General features: G+C 34.3%; 2 protein-coding genes and 1 pseudogene across 2 annotated transcripts; 2 read left to right on the top strand and 1 right to left on the bottom strand.

The window, feature by feature from the left end:
* The first annotated feature begins 216 nt into the window (after positions 1-216).
* LOC143610636 (uncharacterized) lies at positions 217-5344 on the top strand (annotated as a pseudogene).
* A 490-nt stretch (positions 5345-5834) lies between these two features.
* On the bottom strand, positions 5835-8053 carry LOC143611463 (glycosyltransferase BC10-like). The gene is made up of 10 exons (XM_077085657.1): positions 7994-8053; positions 7598-7714; positions 7380-7480; positions 7184-7255; positions 6739-6820; positions 6582-6662; positions 6442-6483; positions 6304-6363; positions 6084-6230; positions 5835-6005 (listed from the first exon to the last, which is right to left on the bottom strand). The coding sequence occupies exons 1-10, from the start codon at positions 8051-8053 to the stop codon at positions 5835-5837; spliced, it is 933 nt and encodes a 310-aa protein (XP_076941772.1).
* A 4919-nt stretch (positions 8054-12972) lies between these two features.
* On the top strand, positions 12973-18061 carry LOC143611454 (uncharacterized). The gene is made up of 4 exons (XM_077085648.1): positions 12973-13453; positions 13542-13691; positions 16766-17333; positions 17422-18061. The coding sequence occupies exons 1-4, from the start codon at positions 12973-12975 to the stop codon at positions 18059-18061; spliced, it is 1839 nt and encodes a 612-aa protein (XP_076941763.1).
* The last annotated feature ends 1808 nt before the right edge of the window (positions 18062-19869 follow it).

The following is a 19869-nucleotide window of genomic DNA, read 5'->3' as shown; positions in this document are numbered from 1 at the left end:
TTTCTAGTAATTACACGCAAAGGGAAATGCATAATTTCTGCTGCTATGTGATATGAGGAGCTGTATGCAAACTAAAGGATATGTGCCTTGCTTGATTCCCTATTCTCTAAATTCTTAAGCACCTATAAATTGATTAACGTACCCGGCCAATCCCATTATATATGTTGTGAGCTTAATTAATTCCATCTCCTTCTGATCTCTATGTTTAATAATTCAATGAATGTGAATATTGTATCGGAAGATGATGTTGACAAGACGACTAACATGGAGCTATATAAGGCTCTGATAGATGGAGAAGATAAGAAAGTATTTGAGATATGCAAGGGGCTGCCGAATGGGCCGCTTCATGTAGTAACCATACATGGCGACACCATTCTTCATATGGCGGGTTTCAATAAGCGTAACAACCTCGTCGTCGCCCTGCTCCGTTCCTTACATGAAAGCCAATTCGAGAAGCTGGCATGGGTAAACAGCAGGGGGAACACCATGCTTCACTCGACAGCCACCAACAACCGGACGCTGGAGGCCGCTAAGGAGATGCTGCTTAGGGCTCCTACTTTGCCGTGCAGTGCGCTATGGCAAGTCCCGCATTTTCCATTTCCTCAGTGATCAAGTGCGGGAGAGAGGAGAAGGCGTGGAGCTGTTTCTTCGGGGAAGTGATAAATCGACCATACTACATGAAGCCATCCTTAGCCACAACTTTGGTACGTTTGTTTGTTTTAAGTTGTTAAATTCAATCGATGATGATCTCTTAATTACTCTTACGACATATATATCGACGGACGGACAGATCTGGCCATTTCTATAACTGGAATATATCCAAAATTGATTTCGGAGGAAGATGGAGATGGGTTGACAGCTCTTCAACTTCTATCATTGAACCCTTCCGCGTTCGATTATGGAGTCGGAGACAACTATTTGAAGAAGCTAATATATGAATGTAAGGATCGATCCATCTAATATGCATGCATGCATGCAAAAATGCATCCAGTTTTAATTCTTGATTGGCACAAACAAGGTTAACTCAACCACAACATCTCTTTAACCACATCTCTTTTCCTTAGGAAAAAAAAGAACTATTGATCACCAATAAACAATTTTTTTCTTTTAACAATTTCATATATACCCTTTACAGGGATGAGATTATTGGAGAACTGGGGAACTCTATCTTAGACCATCCATCTAATCTTATGGTGCACCTTATGTGTTATTTGATTATCTACATCTCGAATAACCTTATCAAACCAAAAAAGAACCCTGCAAAACCTAAACTCACCCACCCCCACCCCCCGACTAAAAATGACTAACACCCCACCCCCATCGAGAGATGCTATAGCTAGACATTTTAGTTCTTCAATTCCCCACTTTTTTTTTGAAGTTCCCATTTGAATCTAACTCTACCCCTATAAACATGAAAATATCATGCATACATACATACATAATTGCGTGACGTCGTTGATTTGTCTAATCAATGGTCTATAATTGCCATGGCAAACTTGTAATAAATATAAAAAAAAACTATGGAAGGGCATTGTGGACTTTGTTTTTTACATTAATCATTTTGAAAATTAAAATGCAATTTCTAAAATCTCATTAAATAGTCTCCTATTTTTTTAGCTAATTCTCTCACTCCAAAAAAAATCAATCTTCAAGTTGGGTTTTCAAAACAAGAAAAATTGTTTAAATCGATTTAATGGAGAAAGGCAAAGGTTTTTGAAATGGATATACTTTTGAAATGGATTTTAGATTTTAAAAAGAATCATTTTGTGTAAGGATATATTATAAGCATTATCTTGTGTTTGTTTTTTGTGTAGAGATTATTTCACTATAAGTAATATTAATACCAATATTGGATTGTGTAGGAATATTTCAACTCAGTGAATTACATGTTAGAGAGTAATTATTATTTCATTGTGTAGGGAAAATATGACTTATATGTAGACAAATATGAGTTATATGTAGGTGAATATTAGTTACGTGTTGGTTAAAATAAAAGGGAACTAACAACTTTTTAGTCGTATGTGTAGATGGATATTAGCATGGAAACTTTGTGTTTTTAAACTTAACTGAAACATAAAGAAATTAAAAGAAAATAAAAGGTTGGCTAATATTATCAATCATTCATTTTGAATTCAACATGATCTTATAATTTTTAATTTAACTAAAAAATACATATTTGGAATCAAATAAAAGGATCTCATTAAGTTATATTAATGTTAAACGATTAATTTGTTTTTAAATTTAAATATGAATAATCTAGTTTCAAATATTTGGGGTGCGTGTGATCACATATCGTCAATATGTTTAGCGATTTGTCTATTTGTTGTAGCGTTTTTTAAATTTAAACATTAAATACATATATTAATTAAAACCACCAAACAAATTAATAGTTAACAAAATAAAATAATTCAACTTTTACCAACATGTCCTTTGATTTAATTAAAAGAAAAAAGAAAAGAAAATTTGTGATTTGTTGGATAATTTCTTGCAATCCTCGCGATAAGATGACTTTTCGCATGAACTTAAGTCGGGGGATGATTCATGCGAGAAGTCAAGTTATAGTGAGAAATCAATCTGGGTAATTGATTGCATTAATCAATTGCGAGAAATCAATGGTACATATTGATAATGACAAACTGGTAATTATTAATAATCTCAATAATGAAATCCCCATTTCTTACTCTTAAAATTAAGCTGAAAACATTTATAATTATCAAAACATAAACGATTTATAATTAGCTACATTTAATATTTTTTCATTTTGGAAATGGATACAATATTTGTTTTTTTAACGTGCTTTAACATGATTTGAAAAAAAAAATAGTACTTTTGTGGATTCTATGCTATCGTAATATATACAACATTAGTTTTACAAAAAATGCATTATTAGTTATGACTACACAATATTTAAGCATGTCTACACTACATTAGTTGTACCTACATTATATTAGTTTTACCTATACTACATTAGCTATGCTTGCACAACATTTGAAATTGTGCATACAGTAAACTAGTTTTGCCTACACTACGTTATTTAGCCATTCCCATCAGCAAACTTAGCTTGGGTTGGTTTGCCAGGTGTAACATAAAAAAATTGAAAAATCACATTTGGTTTGACATATTATGGCAAACGATTCTCCACAATGAACTAGTTTGCAATCACTTTTTATGCCATTGGTTTATATTTATTGCTTTATTCCAACAATTAATTTAACGTGCATATTAATTTTTGTTTAATAAGTTAAGTTATTTTTTTTTTTTTTAAGAAACAAAAAACATAGTCTTGTTTGTTATTTTTTTACGAACATCTCGATACAAATTTTATGAAACACGGAGTTCTTTATAAAATAGGTATTTTTCATAATATAATTACGATATAAAATTGTTGGTTCACAAACTTATTATCATTAAATTTTATTTTTATATATATTGTTTAAATAATTATAAACTATATTTACTTAATATTTAATAATGAGTTTGGTTGAATTAGGTTGGGTTGTGAATGAGAGTGGAATATTAGATTTGGTTGGGTTGTGTAGATGGAAGAAAGAGAAACTAATTTTTTAATGTTAGATTGGGTTGGATTAGTTTGTAAATGGCAATAGTCTTATGACTATACAACATTTGAAAGTGTACCTATACTATATCAGTTATTACTATACAAATATCTTAAAGTATGTCTACACAACATTACGTAGCTATGTCTACATTATATTAGTTGATTGAAAACCATAGAAAGAAAAATACTTCACATTTGAGAACAAATAACATTTTAGATCAAATGATTTTTATCAAATAGATTTTAATGGTCTAAATTTTAGATGAAATAAAAAAAATATAACAGTTTGTAACTTATCATTAGTTAATAACCTATCATTAATTAAACTATTAGTGAGTATTAGTTACAAAACAAAACATCTTATATTTTACTAACATACCCTTATAATTAAATAACCAGAAAATAAAAGGAAATCATTTGATTGGTTAAAATATCTTCTCGTATATGTATATATGGGGTGTGTGTGTATAATCAATAATTTGTTGACTTTTATTAATTTGTGGATGATCAGACATTGACTGTACTTCAAAAGACACAAAAAAACGCAGTAGGATTCCACTGATCGAAGAAATTCGAATAAGAAAGCACAAATGTGAATCGGCAAAAAAACTTGTAAAGATATTGGTTGAAATGGACAAGTCATGGAAGGAGACGGTGTCCAGACTTGATCTGAGTAAGCCTAGGTTCCACAAATACACAGGGAACGCTAGTCTACCAAAAGACCTTGGACCTATCCGTTTTTGCTAGCAACAAAAAGTGGTTGTACTGAGATTGTTAAGGAAATACTAAATGTCTACCCACAAGCGATAGAACACATTGATGGGGATGGGCGCAACATTCTGCACGTCGCTATTAAATACCGAAGAGCGGATATTATCGATATTGTAATCAATATGGCACATTCTATCAGGAGGCTAAGTGGAAAGATAGACAAAGAAGGACACTCGCTACTGCACATGTTTAGCATATCAGCTAAAGATACTAAAGCCAAGGAAGACGTCAGAAACCCAGCTTTACTACTGAGAGACGATTTAATCTTGTTTGAGGTACTATGCATTTAGTTGATGTCAATTTATTTAATTTATGTCATGCATCCATAATATAGTAAGTTTCTGTGTGCAGAAAATGAAAAGCAAATGCACAACATTAACTAGACTGCAGGTGAATTCTAATGGGGAGACTGCTGAACAAATGCTTCTTGAGAAAACAACACAACTACGGGTTAATGCCAAAGAATGGATGAAGAACACAGCAGAGAATTGCTCCATTGTTGCTGTTCTTATAGCCACGGTTGCCTTTGCTACAGCATACACTGTGCCCGGAGGCCCGAATCAAAATACAGGATATCCACTTCTCAAGAGCAAACCTTTTTTTATTGTCTTTGCTCTTGCAGGCGCCCTTTCGCTCACATTCTCTTTGACATCGGTTATCGTGTTCCTTTCCATCCTCACATCTTCATTTCGTTTAAATGACTTTCGGTACTCTCTTCATAATAAACTGCTGCTAGGCATCACTTTGTTGATACTCTCGGTGTCAATGATGATGGTAGCATTTGCAGCCACTCTTATACTAACCATTAGCAGTGGCCAGAGCTGGACAAATGTTTTCTTATACATAATATCATTCTTCCCGGTTACCGTATACGCGTACTCCTACGTGCATCTTTACAAATGACTCATTAACGCCTTCTATGAAAAAGTTTGGATGGCTAAGGATGCCTTATTTCCTCGTGTTGACGTTGCACCACCTCAAGCAGATTTTACAAGTACTAGTTCAATCTTGTAATTCATCTGATTAATTTATGAAAAGCTTTTGAATAAATGCATTGTTGTATGTACTTTAAGCTTTTAATCTATCAATGAAGAAACTGGAATAAAATTGCAGTATTTTTTATGTTCTATTCGTTAATTATTTTGATGCTGACATGTTCTTTTTCCAAATGAGAGCCTAGGAATTATTATTATAACAGTTAACGCTATGCACGGATGAGGTGATTACCAACCGAATCCAGTAAAAAGAAAGAAATAATACAAACACTTCATAAGATACCATCCACTTACAAAACTTAGTTGGTTTTGCACAATGGCAACACCAGCCCGTTTTTTTGGGCTTAGTCACTTATTATTCATTTTACAACAACGTGTTCGTTTTCAAAGAAACATGCCTGAAGATGGGAGAACAAGTCATTTTAATGACATCTATTTTTAGACAGTTACTGTGTATACACTGTATCTATGATGACAAAGTGCTATTCAATCTAGATATTTCCTACCAGTCATGGAGTCGTATGTTGCAGAGCAGATGCATCAAAATTCCCTTTAGCCAGAAGCCGCATGGCCCCGTCTCTAGAGAACTTGCGAGCAAACAGAAAAGAGGGGACCAATATTCCATTAGTCTTACACCATTCTGTTCGGTGTTCAGTCTCATAATACACATGGTTTATATCCTGCAATTGCAATATATATAAGTGGTTTCGCCATTTTAAGCAAAATGAATAATGATAGAAAAACATACAATATATAACCTTGATTCTTTGGATTTGTTGAGGGTTGGCACTTGCATAGTTATAGGTTACAGGATGCCAGCTTCTCATTTCCATGTTTGTGGCGGACTGGATCCATGAAGTGTATGTCACAGTTCGCCTTTCAAGCTCTCCCTCGATATCATTCATCTTAGGACACACAATTTAAACCTTATTATAAAGGGAAATAAGATTTCATAAGAAATTAAAAAATGTTTCTTACTGCAAGTAATGTCTGCACATAATGCTCATCAGGAATGCAATTACGCTGCTTCTGAAGTTTCTGCATATTTTGAAAAAAAAATCACAATTGAGTTTTAGGATGACCTTAAAATGATTTCAAGAAAATGTAATAGCTTACATAATTCTGTTTTCCTTTACTATAATCTAAGGGTGGACGTCTCTGAAAAACATTAAATAAATAATGTTAGTAATAAATAAAAACCAATATGTTCATATGTTGTCCTTTTCTGATGTTATAACAAAAATGGAAATACAAACCTTACATAACTTCTTAAAAACTGGAAATACGATGCCGTCATATGCTACAACTTTTGCATGGCTTCTAATTAAAGCAATCCACTGAAAAGTTCAATTAAAAGGAGCCAAGTTAAGGCAAAATTGCATAAGACAAAATGTGATAAAAATATGGTTCAACCTGTGAGGCTTTTCGCCATTTCCCCATTGGTATAACAGAAGACATCCTAGGATTGTAGCGACCTTCTTTCATATCAAGAAAGCTAAAACACATAAAGCCCAGATCAACAACAGTTTATACTAGGGTGTTTGAATGGAAGTAATTATCTGATTACTTCAACTACAAGTTGCAATAATCAGTTTCGAGTATTTGGGCAACCTACGTTTGTTTATGATTTTCTGGTGTCAAATAAACTAACTAACTATTCAAACTAAGATAAAATTACTTATATACCCTTATGTATACATTGTTTGGCAGCAAAGCAATATTTTCTGCACCATATCTTATTTCATAATGGTTACTCAACATCTGATAATAATCATCAAAGCACACATCCAAACACCCCGTATAACTAAGATCAGATAATTTGCAACTTGCAAAGAGCAAATGAAAGTAATAACCACACCTGTCCACAAAACTTTTAGAAGATCCCATCAGATAATTGTAAATATAGCTAAAGTTGTAGAGGGGAACACAACTGCACAAAAAGGAAAATGTGATCAAATTCAAAAACCCAAATCATCACAATCCACAACGACAGCAATTGCAGCCTTAAAAGAAGTATAACAAAGATGATGACAAGAGTATTATTATTTATTTACCTGTCTGATAAAAGAATAAACCTCTGGTTTGCAGGATTGTGAAGAGCTTCTCGAAGCAGCAATCTTTCAGCTTCAATCATAGTGGATTCGCCCCAACCTACCTGTAACATCACCACTACAATCATTGGACAAGATAAGAGACAACTCGAACGCTATATCTCCAACAATTATAAAAATAATAATCAATAAAGATGTTATAGAGGAGGATGTTTGATCACCTTAATGCTATTGCTTAACTGCCGACCATAAAAGAAGGCGGACCTAGTGGTGGTTTCGTCGAATACAAAACCAGGTTCCGAATGAATATAGATTGAGTAATTGGCTGCATCAGCATTCTGCATTAATGTTATGTATTGATGAACAAAACAACAAAGCCGAACAATAATATGATCAAACCTAAAGTTGATATAAAAATTCCAATCCGATTAATAATTTGTATAAACAGCCGATGCCAAGAGAAGAGACAGTCGCTAGTAAATAATAATTATGAGATTTGAGCATTAGGAGAAAATGGCAAGTCAAGCAGTTAGTTCCTAATTTGTGTGTTTGGTTTGAACCATCCAATCTAATGAAGCTTTGAATCTAAAGCGAATATGAAAAGATAAGATACCCACCTGTAAGAAGAAGGTATGCCAGAGGAAATCAAGGGGCAGATCGCGACGAACTAAGAACATGAAGAAAAACTAAGTGACCCCGGGCAGATTACGGATAATCTGGGGGTTAAGTAGATGTTTCCCACGAGGGGTTATGTCCGGCAAAGATGGTTGTTCTTCTGATGACCTGCAAAACAGACACCGTGAGCTAGTCACTGAGAAGGGGGGGTACCTCCTTGTGACCACCCTCCGGCGTGAGAATCAGACTAGATTGCTCTTGAATATAAGTGTATATTAAGAGAAACGATTTTAAATACATTACAGTGATTAAGTCTCTGTAGACTTACGGGATAGTTACTACTGGTATTGTGGGGTTTTGTATACAAGGCTTGCCTACTGGGCTATTACACGTTACTTATTGGACAAGTGTTAGCCAATAAGTAATATGACCACAGTCACAGATACGGTCGAGTGACAAGTACCTTTCGGTAATTTGTAAGCAGGCAGATGTAAAAACATCTTAATGTTGTAACTGTAAAATGTGTCTTTTATAAATGAATGTACTCACCAGTATTTCCTGCTGATCAAATATTTTTAAACATGTTTCAGGTGACCTGTTAAAGACAAAGGAATGATGCCTGCGGGCTTCCAGCTTAAATAAGGGGCTTGCCACCAGAATAAAGAAACGTGTTTTGTAAATTAGGGTTTATCCCAATAAAACTTATGTTTGTATAAATTTGGGTTTTTATCCTAGTTTATGAAATAAGAATTATGGTGTTTTTATAACTCTGATTAATTTTCCTAACTACGGTTCTGATGAAATATTCCGCTGCAAATTATTTTAATAAACATCGATACCACCACTGAACGTTCACGGCTCCCCTCCCAGGGTATAGGGGTCGGGGCTGTGACATGAAAGAAGGCCGAACTGCTGGAGAATCGGAGACGTGGAGAGGTAGACTGAAGAATTGAAGGGCTGAAACTATCGGATATGTGGAGGGAAACCACCGAACTACCCGAGCTACGGAGAGGGGGAATCGGAGGCGTTTGTGCGCCGTCTACTTGGTGTTGGATGGGTATTATATACGTCGTGCTCAATTGTTTGGTATAAAAATTTATGGTTAACTATTTAGGGTATATAACATATTATGGTATTATATATTTTTATTTATAAAATGATCTAGTGAGGTACTAACGGATACTTAACAGGTAAATGAGTATTTTACTTGTTTAGACACAAATATTAACAGGTCGATTCGTGTCTACCTGCTTAGTGCACGAAACCTGCTAAGGTCATACCTGCACGTAAAACCCGTGTAGATTCATGTCGTGTCAATTGCAAGCCCTAAAAAGGATTGATGAAATTTGGTTAGCTTTTGCAATTTACATAAGCACTATTCTAGGTGCATGGTAAATAGAAAAACTAAAAACCAATGATCGATAAATTTGCAAAGTGCTTATGAAATTTCCAAATGAAAATGAACTTAATACTAAGAAGTAAACCTTACAAATGTGTAAAAGTATAATAATGATTTCCCGTCAAATTTAATCCCCTAATTGAGTGTTGGGCAAGGAACCGACTCGTCCTCTAAGGGAACCAGAGGTAGAAAAAATATCTTCCTCATCGTCTTCAATAGGCGTTGCGGAAAGATTAACGGCCAAAGCCATTAGAATTATTAGTGTGATCAAGATTTTCTTTATGCTGGTGGTCATGATGTTTTAGAAAGAAAAGGATAGTGAGATGTATTGTGGAATTAATATAGAAAGGTCTGATATTTGAAATCATGTACTTATAGGGGGAAACATCGTAACTGAGTTTGATATTTGTGACCATGGAAGTCTAGGGTTGAATAAAGTTAGGTTTTTGGATGGTATTTTGTATGCTCCACTACAATAGTCAGTTTTGACTTTCGATGGTAGTTTCCCTTTTCAATGTAGGAGTAAAATAAGCATATTTTGTCTAGTGGATGCATGCATTTCATTAAGTTTAATTCATACTCTTATTATTAATCAGTAAGATCGAAAATTTGATAGGATCCCATTGCCAACTAAACAAAAAGGGACATTAATATATACAACGGAGGATAATTACTATTTACTTTAGCATAATCTTCGTTTGATCGATGTTATAAGAATGGTACTATTTGTGAAGCCAAGTTACGCAGTGAATTTCAACTATGTACATTAATTCAACACAAAAAATAAGGCAGTGTATGCATTTTCGAGGCACACGTACCAGCCTTGGATGGTTTTCGAGGCACACGTATCTTTGGTTTTCAAGTTCATATTGATACATGCGAATATTGTTTAAACTGGTCAACTTTTAAATAGTTTCATTAACGTATAGCTATATTTTGGGCCATTAAATAATTGTTATAAATTTCGTTTTCAAATGTGATCTTTCTGTATAAAATTTCTAACATATATTTGTAGAGCATGATATGATCCTGTGCATTGAATAAACGCCTTTTTACTTACGTACTATATGTGTGTTTGTGTGACAATGACATGAGTTGTGTTATATATGCCTTGCATTAGAAACTAGCTAGGAGACAAAGAAATATCAACATTCTAAACTTCTTTATCATTTTTCATATGAAATTTCTCCCATTTAATTTTATTTATTTAAAATCGTGTAACCCACTTTTATGGAAAAGATATTTAAATGATGTGGCAATTAAATGATTTTGTTTTCTTAATGAAAACACGGATTCCATAACTAGACCAAAGAATTTTCTCACATAGACAACCGGCCACAAGAATTCCAAATTGCCTAGAAATATATATATAGTTAGAGGAGCACTGAGTTTCTATTATATATTTTGATCACCGTTTTAATTTTTAATTAAACAATTGACCACGTTTAGTTATAGCGTGAAACTGCATGTTATTTAAACTGATTCAAAAATAAAACACAATATGAGTACCGATCGAGCAATTTGAGATTTCAAATACAAAAATATATATATAGATAATAAAGTTATATTCTACAATCGTGAAATCCAGACTTTTATTTATGACTTATACATTTATAAAGTGCTAGTTAATTTGTTCAATCATTATATTTATTTAATAACTATGGATTAGGTTCAAAGAAAAAGTTTGATTTTTCTAAAAAGGCCAGGAATGAAGGTATTTTAGTCTAACACTTTAATATCAAAACTCACATACTTTAATCTCAAAACTCACTTGCATTAATTTAAAAAACCCACTTAAATAAAACCCAATTACGTCTTCACTAATCTCCTACAACCACCACCACTCCACCGCCATCACAACCGCCACCACCTCGCCGGAAAAGTCTATGGAAATTTTGCCGGAAAATTTCACCGGAAAAGTCGTCGGAAAGTCACTGGAAAACAATCCCCGAGAAATTTCGCCGCAAAAATCTCCGAAAAATTCACCGAAAAGTAGCCGAAAAAAAGTCAACGGAAAACGGTCGTCGAAAAAACACAATGGAAAACACTACGAAAAACACAACGTAAAAATCACAATGTTAAAAACACAATAAAAAACAAAATTATATGACACAATGAAAAAAACACAATGAAAAAAAATACAATGAAAAATACTATTGTATAACACAATTTTGTAAAACACAATTTTGGTAAAACACAATTTGTAAAAAACCCATTATTTTTTTTTCAATTTTTATATAACAATATGGTACTCATATAAAAGATAAAAAAAACACTCCTTATTATGGTGAATTTGTTTTTCAATAAAAAACGTCCTAAAAAAAAGTTATGGGCGTTTAAAAATGATGGGGAATTTGGCATGTGCCTTGCATGTAGAGAGAGAAAGTCAACAAATATGTTATTCCTTTTATACCCTTCCTCTTATGTTCACACTTGATTTCCCACTAAACTAATCTCAACCCTCCATGTTCAAAATTAATGTACAAGATTACTTTCTATCATTTCTACAAAAACTATACTTTCTATTATAAGCTAACCCTAATAACTATAGTTTTATGCATCCTATTTATATCTAAATAAAACCCACCTAAAATATTGAATGTTACAAACTGAAAAACTTTGTAAGTTCTCTGATTATATAGAACTTAATTTTATGATTAAATCTGATTAATGAAACTTAATTGCCTGTAAATAAAATAATTTAGGAAACATTTTGGGCCAAAATAAAATACGGGTTGATGCAAACGAAAAGGATTTAGTACAACTGATGGGCAAGCATCGATGTACCAAAATAATGATTCAGCACGCTTTACTGCTTTATCTCCAAATCGGCCTTTATCTCCAAGTTAGCCTTCAGGGAAGGAAAAAATTAACTTATTGAGGCACCTGATATTCATGTATCTTGGGTGAAACGGCCGATGCAAGCTGAGTTGGATTTACTGGCTAAATTAGTCTGTAGCTTCACAAGCTTCTAGTGTTTCACGCATGGAAATCAGAGATGAAGGCGTCGATGAAGCTTTTAGCCTGTATAGCCGGTAAGCTCAAACGAAGCTATATGATTTGGCTGAAACGAGGGATGCCTTATATATGCTAAAAAAAGATGTCTATAATTTTGTTAAACCTCTTATTTGTTTTGCTAAAATTGTTGTGTTTGTTGCTTCATCCACCGACAGCTTTGCTTTTCTTTTTAATTTTAGTCATATTTTTACTGAAGTATAATGATATTCATCCATCTCTTCGTTTTTTCTTTTTTCTTTTGTGAAGTGTAAATTTCAATTCATGGATGGTCTTTCTAATAATAGCTACACGCAAAGGGAAATGCTTAATTTCTGCTTTATGACATGAGTAGTCGTTGTATGCATATAATATAGGAAAAGCAAAAGCAAATTAGAGTACCTGCCTTGCTTATCAGTCGAGCGAGCGAGGATTCCCTTTTCGGTCATATATATTAGCGTACCCGGGTCAGTCTCAGTGTACATGTTGCCCACTTCACTATATATATATATGATGCTTAATTATTCATCATCATCATCAATGAATATCAATATTGTATCTAAAGTAGATGATGTTGACCAGACTAACATGGAGCTATATAACGCTCTATCACTAGGAGAAGATATCAAGGTATTCGAGACGTGCAAGGAGTTGCCCAATGGTCCGTTTCACATACTAACCATACATGATGACACCATTCTTCATGTTGCAAGTTTCAATAAGCGCAACAACCTCGTCGTCGCCCTACTCCGTTCCTTGCCTGAAAGCCAATTCGAGAGGCTGACATGGGTGAATAGCAGTGGGAACACCATACTTCACGAGACAGCCACCAACAACGGGACGGTGGAGGCCGCTAGGGAGATGTTGCTTAGGGCCCCTTGTTTGCTCTCCAAGCGCAACTCGCGGGGAGAGACCCCTCTCTTTCGTGCAGTCCGCTATGGCAAGTCCCGCATTTTCCACTTGCTCGTTGATCAAGTACGGGAGAAAGGAGAAGATGCGGAGCTGTTTCTTCGGAGATCTAGTGATAAGTCTACCATACTACATCAAGCCATCCTCAGCCACAACTTTGGTACGTTCATACGTTCGTTTTAATTTGTTAAAGTCGATCGATGATCATGATCTCTTACATATATATATGTATGTATCTGGACGGACAGATCTGGCCATTTCCATAACTAGAACATATCCAAAACTGATTGCGGAGGAAGATGGAGATGGGTTGACGGCTCTTCAACTTCTATCATTGAACCCTTCCCCATTCGATAATGAAGTTGGAGACAACTTCTTTAAGAAGCTAATATACGATTGTAAGGATCGATACTACTTGCATGCATTTAATTTCAACTCTTAATTTATTAACACATGCACTTCACTCCAACTACAACACTTTTCTTTTTGGAAAAAACCAGCAATTTCATATATACACTTCACACACACACACACACATATATATATATATATGTATATAAGGGAGAGATATTTTGAGAACCTTGTTGAGTTTTAAAAATATAAGAACTACATTCTTAACTGCATATTTAATTAATCCCTCCGTCCCATTAAAAGTGTTCATATTTCATTTTTTATTTGTCCCATTACAAATGTTCAATTTCAAAATTTATTAGCCAATTTCCAAGTTTACCCTTATGCACAAACAACTAGCATTAATAAACAATATGGTGGACCCATTTTCCAAGGCATTGTTGTTATTTGGTTAGCAAAAAAAGTAATCATTCAATTCACCTTAAACTTTGTGTTTTTCAAACTAAGAAACTTTGACCGGGACGTAGTGAGTAAATAGATTAGATTATGTGGCTAAGATTAAATTTGATTAAAAAATTAAAGTATAAGAAAGAATAAATAGGTACAGTGATAATTACACTAATTTAAACGTCCGTTACACATATGTAAAATGTCGACTTGGTGCGTAAAAAATTATGTAATTTTTTTACGTGCATGTAACCTACATATATGTAAAAAAAATTCAAAATTTTTTTTGTTACGTTGAGTTCTTTCGAGTTCTTAAAACTCAAAGTGATTCTCAAATCTCAAAAGAAATTCCCCTATATATATATATATGTATATATATTGGGTTATGTTATAATAGGAAGTATAGTTTTTATAGAAAGGATGAGAAGTAATCTTGTCCATTGATTTTGAATATGAAGGGTTGAGATTAGTTTATATGGAAATCAAGTGTGAACATAAGGGAAATGACATAAAAGGAATAACACATTTGTTGACTTTCTCTCTCCACATATAAGGCACATGTCAAATTCCCCCATCATTTTAAAACGTCCATGACTTTTTTTACGACGTTTTTATTGAAAAACAAATTCACCATAATAACGAGTGTCTTTATATCTTTTATATGAGTACCATATTGTAATATAAAAATTAAAAAAAATTTAGTGGGTATTTTACAAATTGTGTTTTACAAAATTGTCTTATACAATAGAATTTTTCATTGTGTTTTTTTCATTGTATTTTTTAAATTGTGTCATACAATTGTGTTTTTTATTGTGTTTTTATTATTATGTTTTTTTTCATAGTGTTTTTTTCCATTGTGTTTTTTACATTGTGTTTTTCATAGTGTTTTCCATTGTGTTTTTTCGGACTTTTCCAGCAAGGTGGCGGCGGTGGGTGACGGTTGTGGTGGCAGTGAGCGGTGGGGTGGTGGTGGTTGTAGGAGATTAGTGAAGATGTAAGTGGGTTTTATGTAAATAGGTTTTTGAAATGAATGTAAGTGGGTTTTGAGATTAAAGTGTTAGACTAAAAAACCCTTCTTCGTAGCCTTCTTAGGAAAATCAAACTTCTTATTTGAACCTAACCCACCTATATAGATATAGATATATATATATATATATGTGTGTGTGTGTGTGTTTGTGTGTATACAACCATGCAAAAACTTAAAATCTCATATATGCCCTTTTAAAAATAGTTAAAAATTGGGAATATATAATATTTTAGATGTTTGTAAAGCTATATATGAAATTAATCATAAAGTTCTTCAAGGAAATAGCCATACCCTAAACCTATCGCTACAAGAAATCGAGGAATTTACAACATACAAATTTTGCTATATGTGTGGGTAATAGTTGATGATATATTTGAGATTGAATAGCCCTTGATATATGTTGGTGATACGCTTTGGCCACATTTGTGGTTTGTGGGGAAACTTTCTCCAAAATTGACAATCAATTAAAAACCCCCAAATTAAATACAATAAATCTTAGCAAAAAAACCAGATAACTCTAACACGGCTTGTTGCTCGTGCATTTTTACTCATTGCTCGTACCGCCCGAAGCGTTACTCATAATGTCCGACCCTCAGTGTGGCAAGGAGCAGAGACAGAACGATCCACATGGTGAACAGAGATGAAAAAGGTGTTTGTATAAGCTTTTGAACCTTGCTTATTTGTTTTTTGAAAAGGTCCATGTTAAAGCTAGCCTTTGAAGGAGCTATGTCAAATAGCTTTTGTTTTTCAAACATCAAATAAGCAACAATTAAAAGCTCACACATACACCACTGAAAGGTTCTTCAATTTGGTTGAAGGCAGTGTTTTGAAACCCGGCCCGGCCCGGCCGATCGGACCGGGACCCGGTCCCTATACCGGGCCGGGTTAACGTATTTTGGACGTTTCTAAAAACCCGGCCGGGTTTCACGGGTGGCGGTCGGCCCGGACCGGTTGACCCGGCGGGTAGACCGGTAAAACCCATTTTTTATAAAATCCAAAATGAAATGTGCATGCCAGGATTCGAACTTGGGTCATTTCAGAGATAGAAGTTTTAATAATTACCTCATAAACCAATCAACCAAGCTTCATTGATGTCTCTACTGATCAAACATAAATCACATATATTTAAAAAACAATGTATAAAACATAAATAAACATTAAAGTTTGTCATTATTATTATTTTTTGTTATTATTATTTTTTATATGTATATGAATTATATATATATGTAAATATATATTTAAATTATTTATGACGTCATCCGGGTCAAACACCGGTCCGTCCTCCCGGGTCGGTCCGACCTTTGACCCGATAAGGAGTTCGGGTCGACGTCCGGGCCGGGTCTGAAAACATTGGTTGAAGGAGATGCGGTGCATTTTTTAGCTCTAGTTTTTTTTTCGAGAAGATAGATATAAAAAGAATGACATAGGAGAGAGGGTGATATCATGTGTGAGGGGATCAAGTCAAAAGACAAAATTAGGATCCCTCCCACATAGTGGGTTACTATATTTTTCTAAACTCACATGGGTTTTCTTTCCCGTATTTCCCTATATATGTACACATGTATGTATTTATGTATGTATGTAAGTATATATGTGTTTATGTATAATCATTAATTTGCTAACTTTTATTAATTTGTGGATGATCAGACATTGATTGTAGTCCAGAAAAAGTAATATACACAAAAAAACGTAGTAGGATACCATTGATTGAAGAAATTCGAAAGAGAAAGCATAAATGTGAATCGGCTAAAAAACTTGTAAAGATATTGGTTAAAGAAGACAAGTCATGGAAGAACACGATGTCCAGACTTGATCTGAGTAGGCCCAGGTTCCACAAATACGAAGGGAACGTTAGCCAACCGGAAAAAAAAGAGTTTGGCCCTATCCTCGACACTCCATTGTTGTTAGCAACAAAAGGTGGTTGTACAGAGATTGTCAAGGAAATACTAGATGTCTACCCACAGGCGGTAGAACACATTGATGGGGAAGGGCGCAACATTCTGCACGTCGCTATTAGATACCGAAGAACGGATATCATTGATATTGTAATCAATATGGCACATTCTGTCAGAAGGCTAAGAGGAAAGATAGACATAAAAGGATATTCGCTATTACACATGTTTAGCGTGGAGGCTAAAGATAGCAAAGCCGAGGAAGACAACAGAAATCCAGCTATAATTCTCAGAGATCATTTAATCTTGTTTGAACTACGTACGTACGTTGTTAGTTAATGTTAATTTATGTCTTGCATACATAATATATTAAGTTTCTGCTTGTTCTTGTTGACGCGTGCAGAAAATGAGAAACATATGCCCATTGTTAAGCACACTGCAACAGAATTTTAACGGGGAGACTGCTGAACAAATGCTTCTTGAGAAAACAACACAACTACGGGTTAATGCCAAAGAATGGATGAAGGACACAGCAAAGAATTGCTCCATTGTTGCTGTTCTTATAGCCACGGTTGCCTTTGCTGCAGCATACACTGTGCCCGGAGGCCCGAATCAAAATACAGGATATCCACTTCTCAAGAGCAAACCTTTTTTTATTGTCTTTGCTCTTGCAGACGCCCTTTCGCTCACATTCTCTTTGACATCGGTTATCGTGTTCCTTTCCATCCTCACATCTTCATTTCGTTTAAATGACTTTCGGTACTCTCTTCATAATAAACTGCTGCTAGGCATCACTTTGTTGATACTCTCGGTGTCAATGATGATGGCAGCATTTGCAGCCACCCTTATACTAACCATTAGCAGTGGCCAGAGCTGGACACATGTTTTCTTATACATAATATCATTCTTCCCGGTTACAGTATACGCGTTCTCCTATGTGCATCTTTACAAATTACTCATTCACGCCATTTGCGAAAAAGTGTGGATGCTTAAGGAAGCCTTATTTCCTCCTTGTGTTAACGTTGAACCACCTCAAGCGGATTTTACATGATTGCTCAGCACTAGTTCAATCTTGTAATTCAGTGCCACTAATTATTTTATGGAAAGCTCCTGAATAAATACATTGTTGTGTGTACTTTAGCTTTTACTCTATCAATGAAGAAACTGGAATACAACCGTGATTGTTAGTTTTGTTCTTTTTGTTAATTATTTTGTTGTTGACATGTTTATTTTCATTCAAGATATAAAATACATTATTATGTAAGAGAAAATATAGCAATTATTAGTGTAACTATATGAATACTGATTAAGAATTAGCTATCTCAGATTTTCCCTATATGAGTACTTTACAATTAAATAATATAATTAATGTTATTTCCAAAATAACTTGAGTTGGAAAATATATTTGAAATATCCTTCATAATGGTAAGATTTTATGTTACGTGAACACTCTAGAATGGTATCATGGTATCATTTGTTCACATATGTTTCTTTTTTAATATAATAGTAAGAAGATTATTCTTTTTTCTAATATATGATGAAAATTTTTTATATAACTCATTCTTTTCATCTCATTACACTCAAAACAATTACATAAAGTGACAGGCTAACGGGGAACAAGTTGCACCGCAACCTCCTTTTAAATAGCAAAGTATATCCTACTAAAAGCGAAACTTTGGGACTTAGGAGCGGAAAATGTACCATGCACGACACGCTGAACCATGCTCAGAAAATTCACAGCCTCCGGGGCCAGAAAACCGAATGTGTTAAAAGCAAATGAGAGAAGCACATATTGATTCCCTAAACAAGCTTTCTCGTGTTTAACTACTTTGTCCGATTCGGCCTTCAACTCAGCCTGACCCACAACAAACCCACGGTCTCTGAGTCAAACAAGAGGAATAATATTTATTTTACATATTGTATTTTATTTATTTATGCGGTAATACATTTTTCTTTTTCGTGTTATAATCATATTCATGGGTGATCTCTTTCTAGTAATTACACGCAAAGGGAAATGCATAATTTCTGCTGCTATGTGATATGAGGAGCTGTGTGCAAACTAAAGGATAAATATAAGTGTATATTAAGAGAAACGATTTTAAGTTATATAAAAAATTTCTGCTGCTATGTGATATAAGTGTATATTAAGGGATTGCTCTTGAATATAAGTGTATATTAAGAGAAACGATTTTAAATACATTACAGTGATTAAGTCTCTGTAGACTTGCGGGATAGTTACTACTGGTATTGTGGGGTTTTGTATACAAGGCTTGCCTACTGGGCTATTACACGTTACTTATTGGACAAGTGTTAGCCAATAAGTAATATGACCACAGTCACAGATACGGTCGAGTGACAAGTACCTTTCGGTAATTTGTAAGCAGGCAGATGTAAAAACATCTTAATGTTGTAACTGTAAAATGTGTCTTTTATAAATGAATGTACTCACCAGTATTTCCTGCTGATCAAATATTTTTAAACATGTTTCAGGTGACCTGTTAGAGACAAAGGAATGATGCCTGCGGGCTTCCAGCTTAAATAAGGGGCTTGCCACCAGAATAAAGAAACGTGTTTTGTAAATTAGGGTTTATCCCTATAAAACTTATGTTTGTATAAAAATGGGTTTTTATCCTAGTTTATGAAATAAGAATTATGGTGTTTTTATAACTCTGATTAATTTTCCTAACTACGGTTCTGATGAAATATTCCGCTGCAAATTATTTTAATAAACATCGATACCACCACTGAACGTTCACGGCTCCCCTCCCAGGGTATAGGGGTCGGGGCTGTGACATGAAAGAAGGCCGAACTGCTGGAGAATCGGAGACGTGGAGAGGTAGACTGAAGAATTGAAGGGCT

The sequence above is a fragment of the Bidens hawaiensis genome, unplaced genomic scaffold, assembly GCF_021521415.1.
Source record: "Bidens hawaiensis isolate Kalapana, Puna unplaced genomic scaffold, B.hawaiensis_p1.1 tig00002236_1, whole genome shotgun sequence".
Taxonomy (NCBI): Eukaryota; Viridiplantae; Streptophyta; class Magnoliopsida; order Asterales; family Asteraceae; genus Bidens; species Bidens hawaiensis.
The sequence above is the reverse complement of the archived record's forward strand: the minus strand, read 5'-3'. Positions and strand labels throughout refer to the sequence as shown.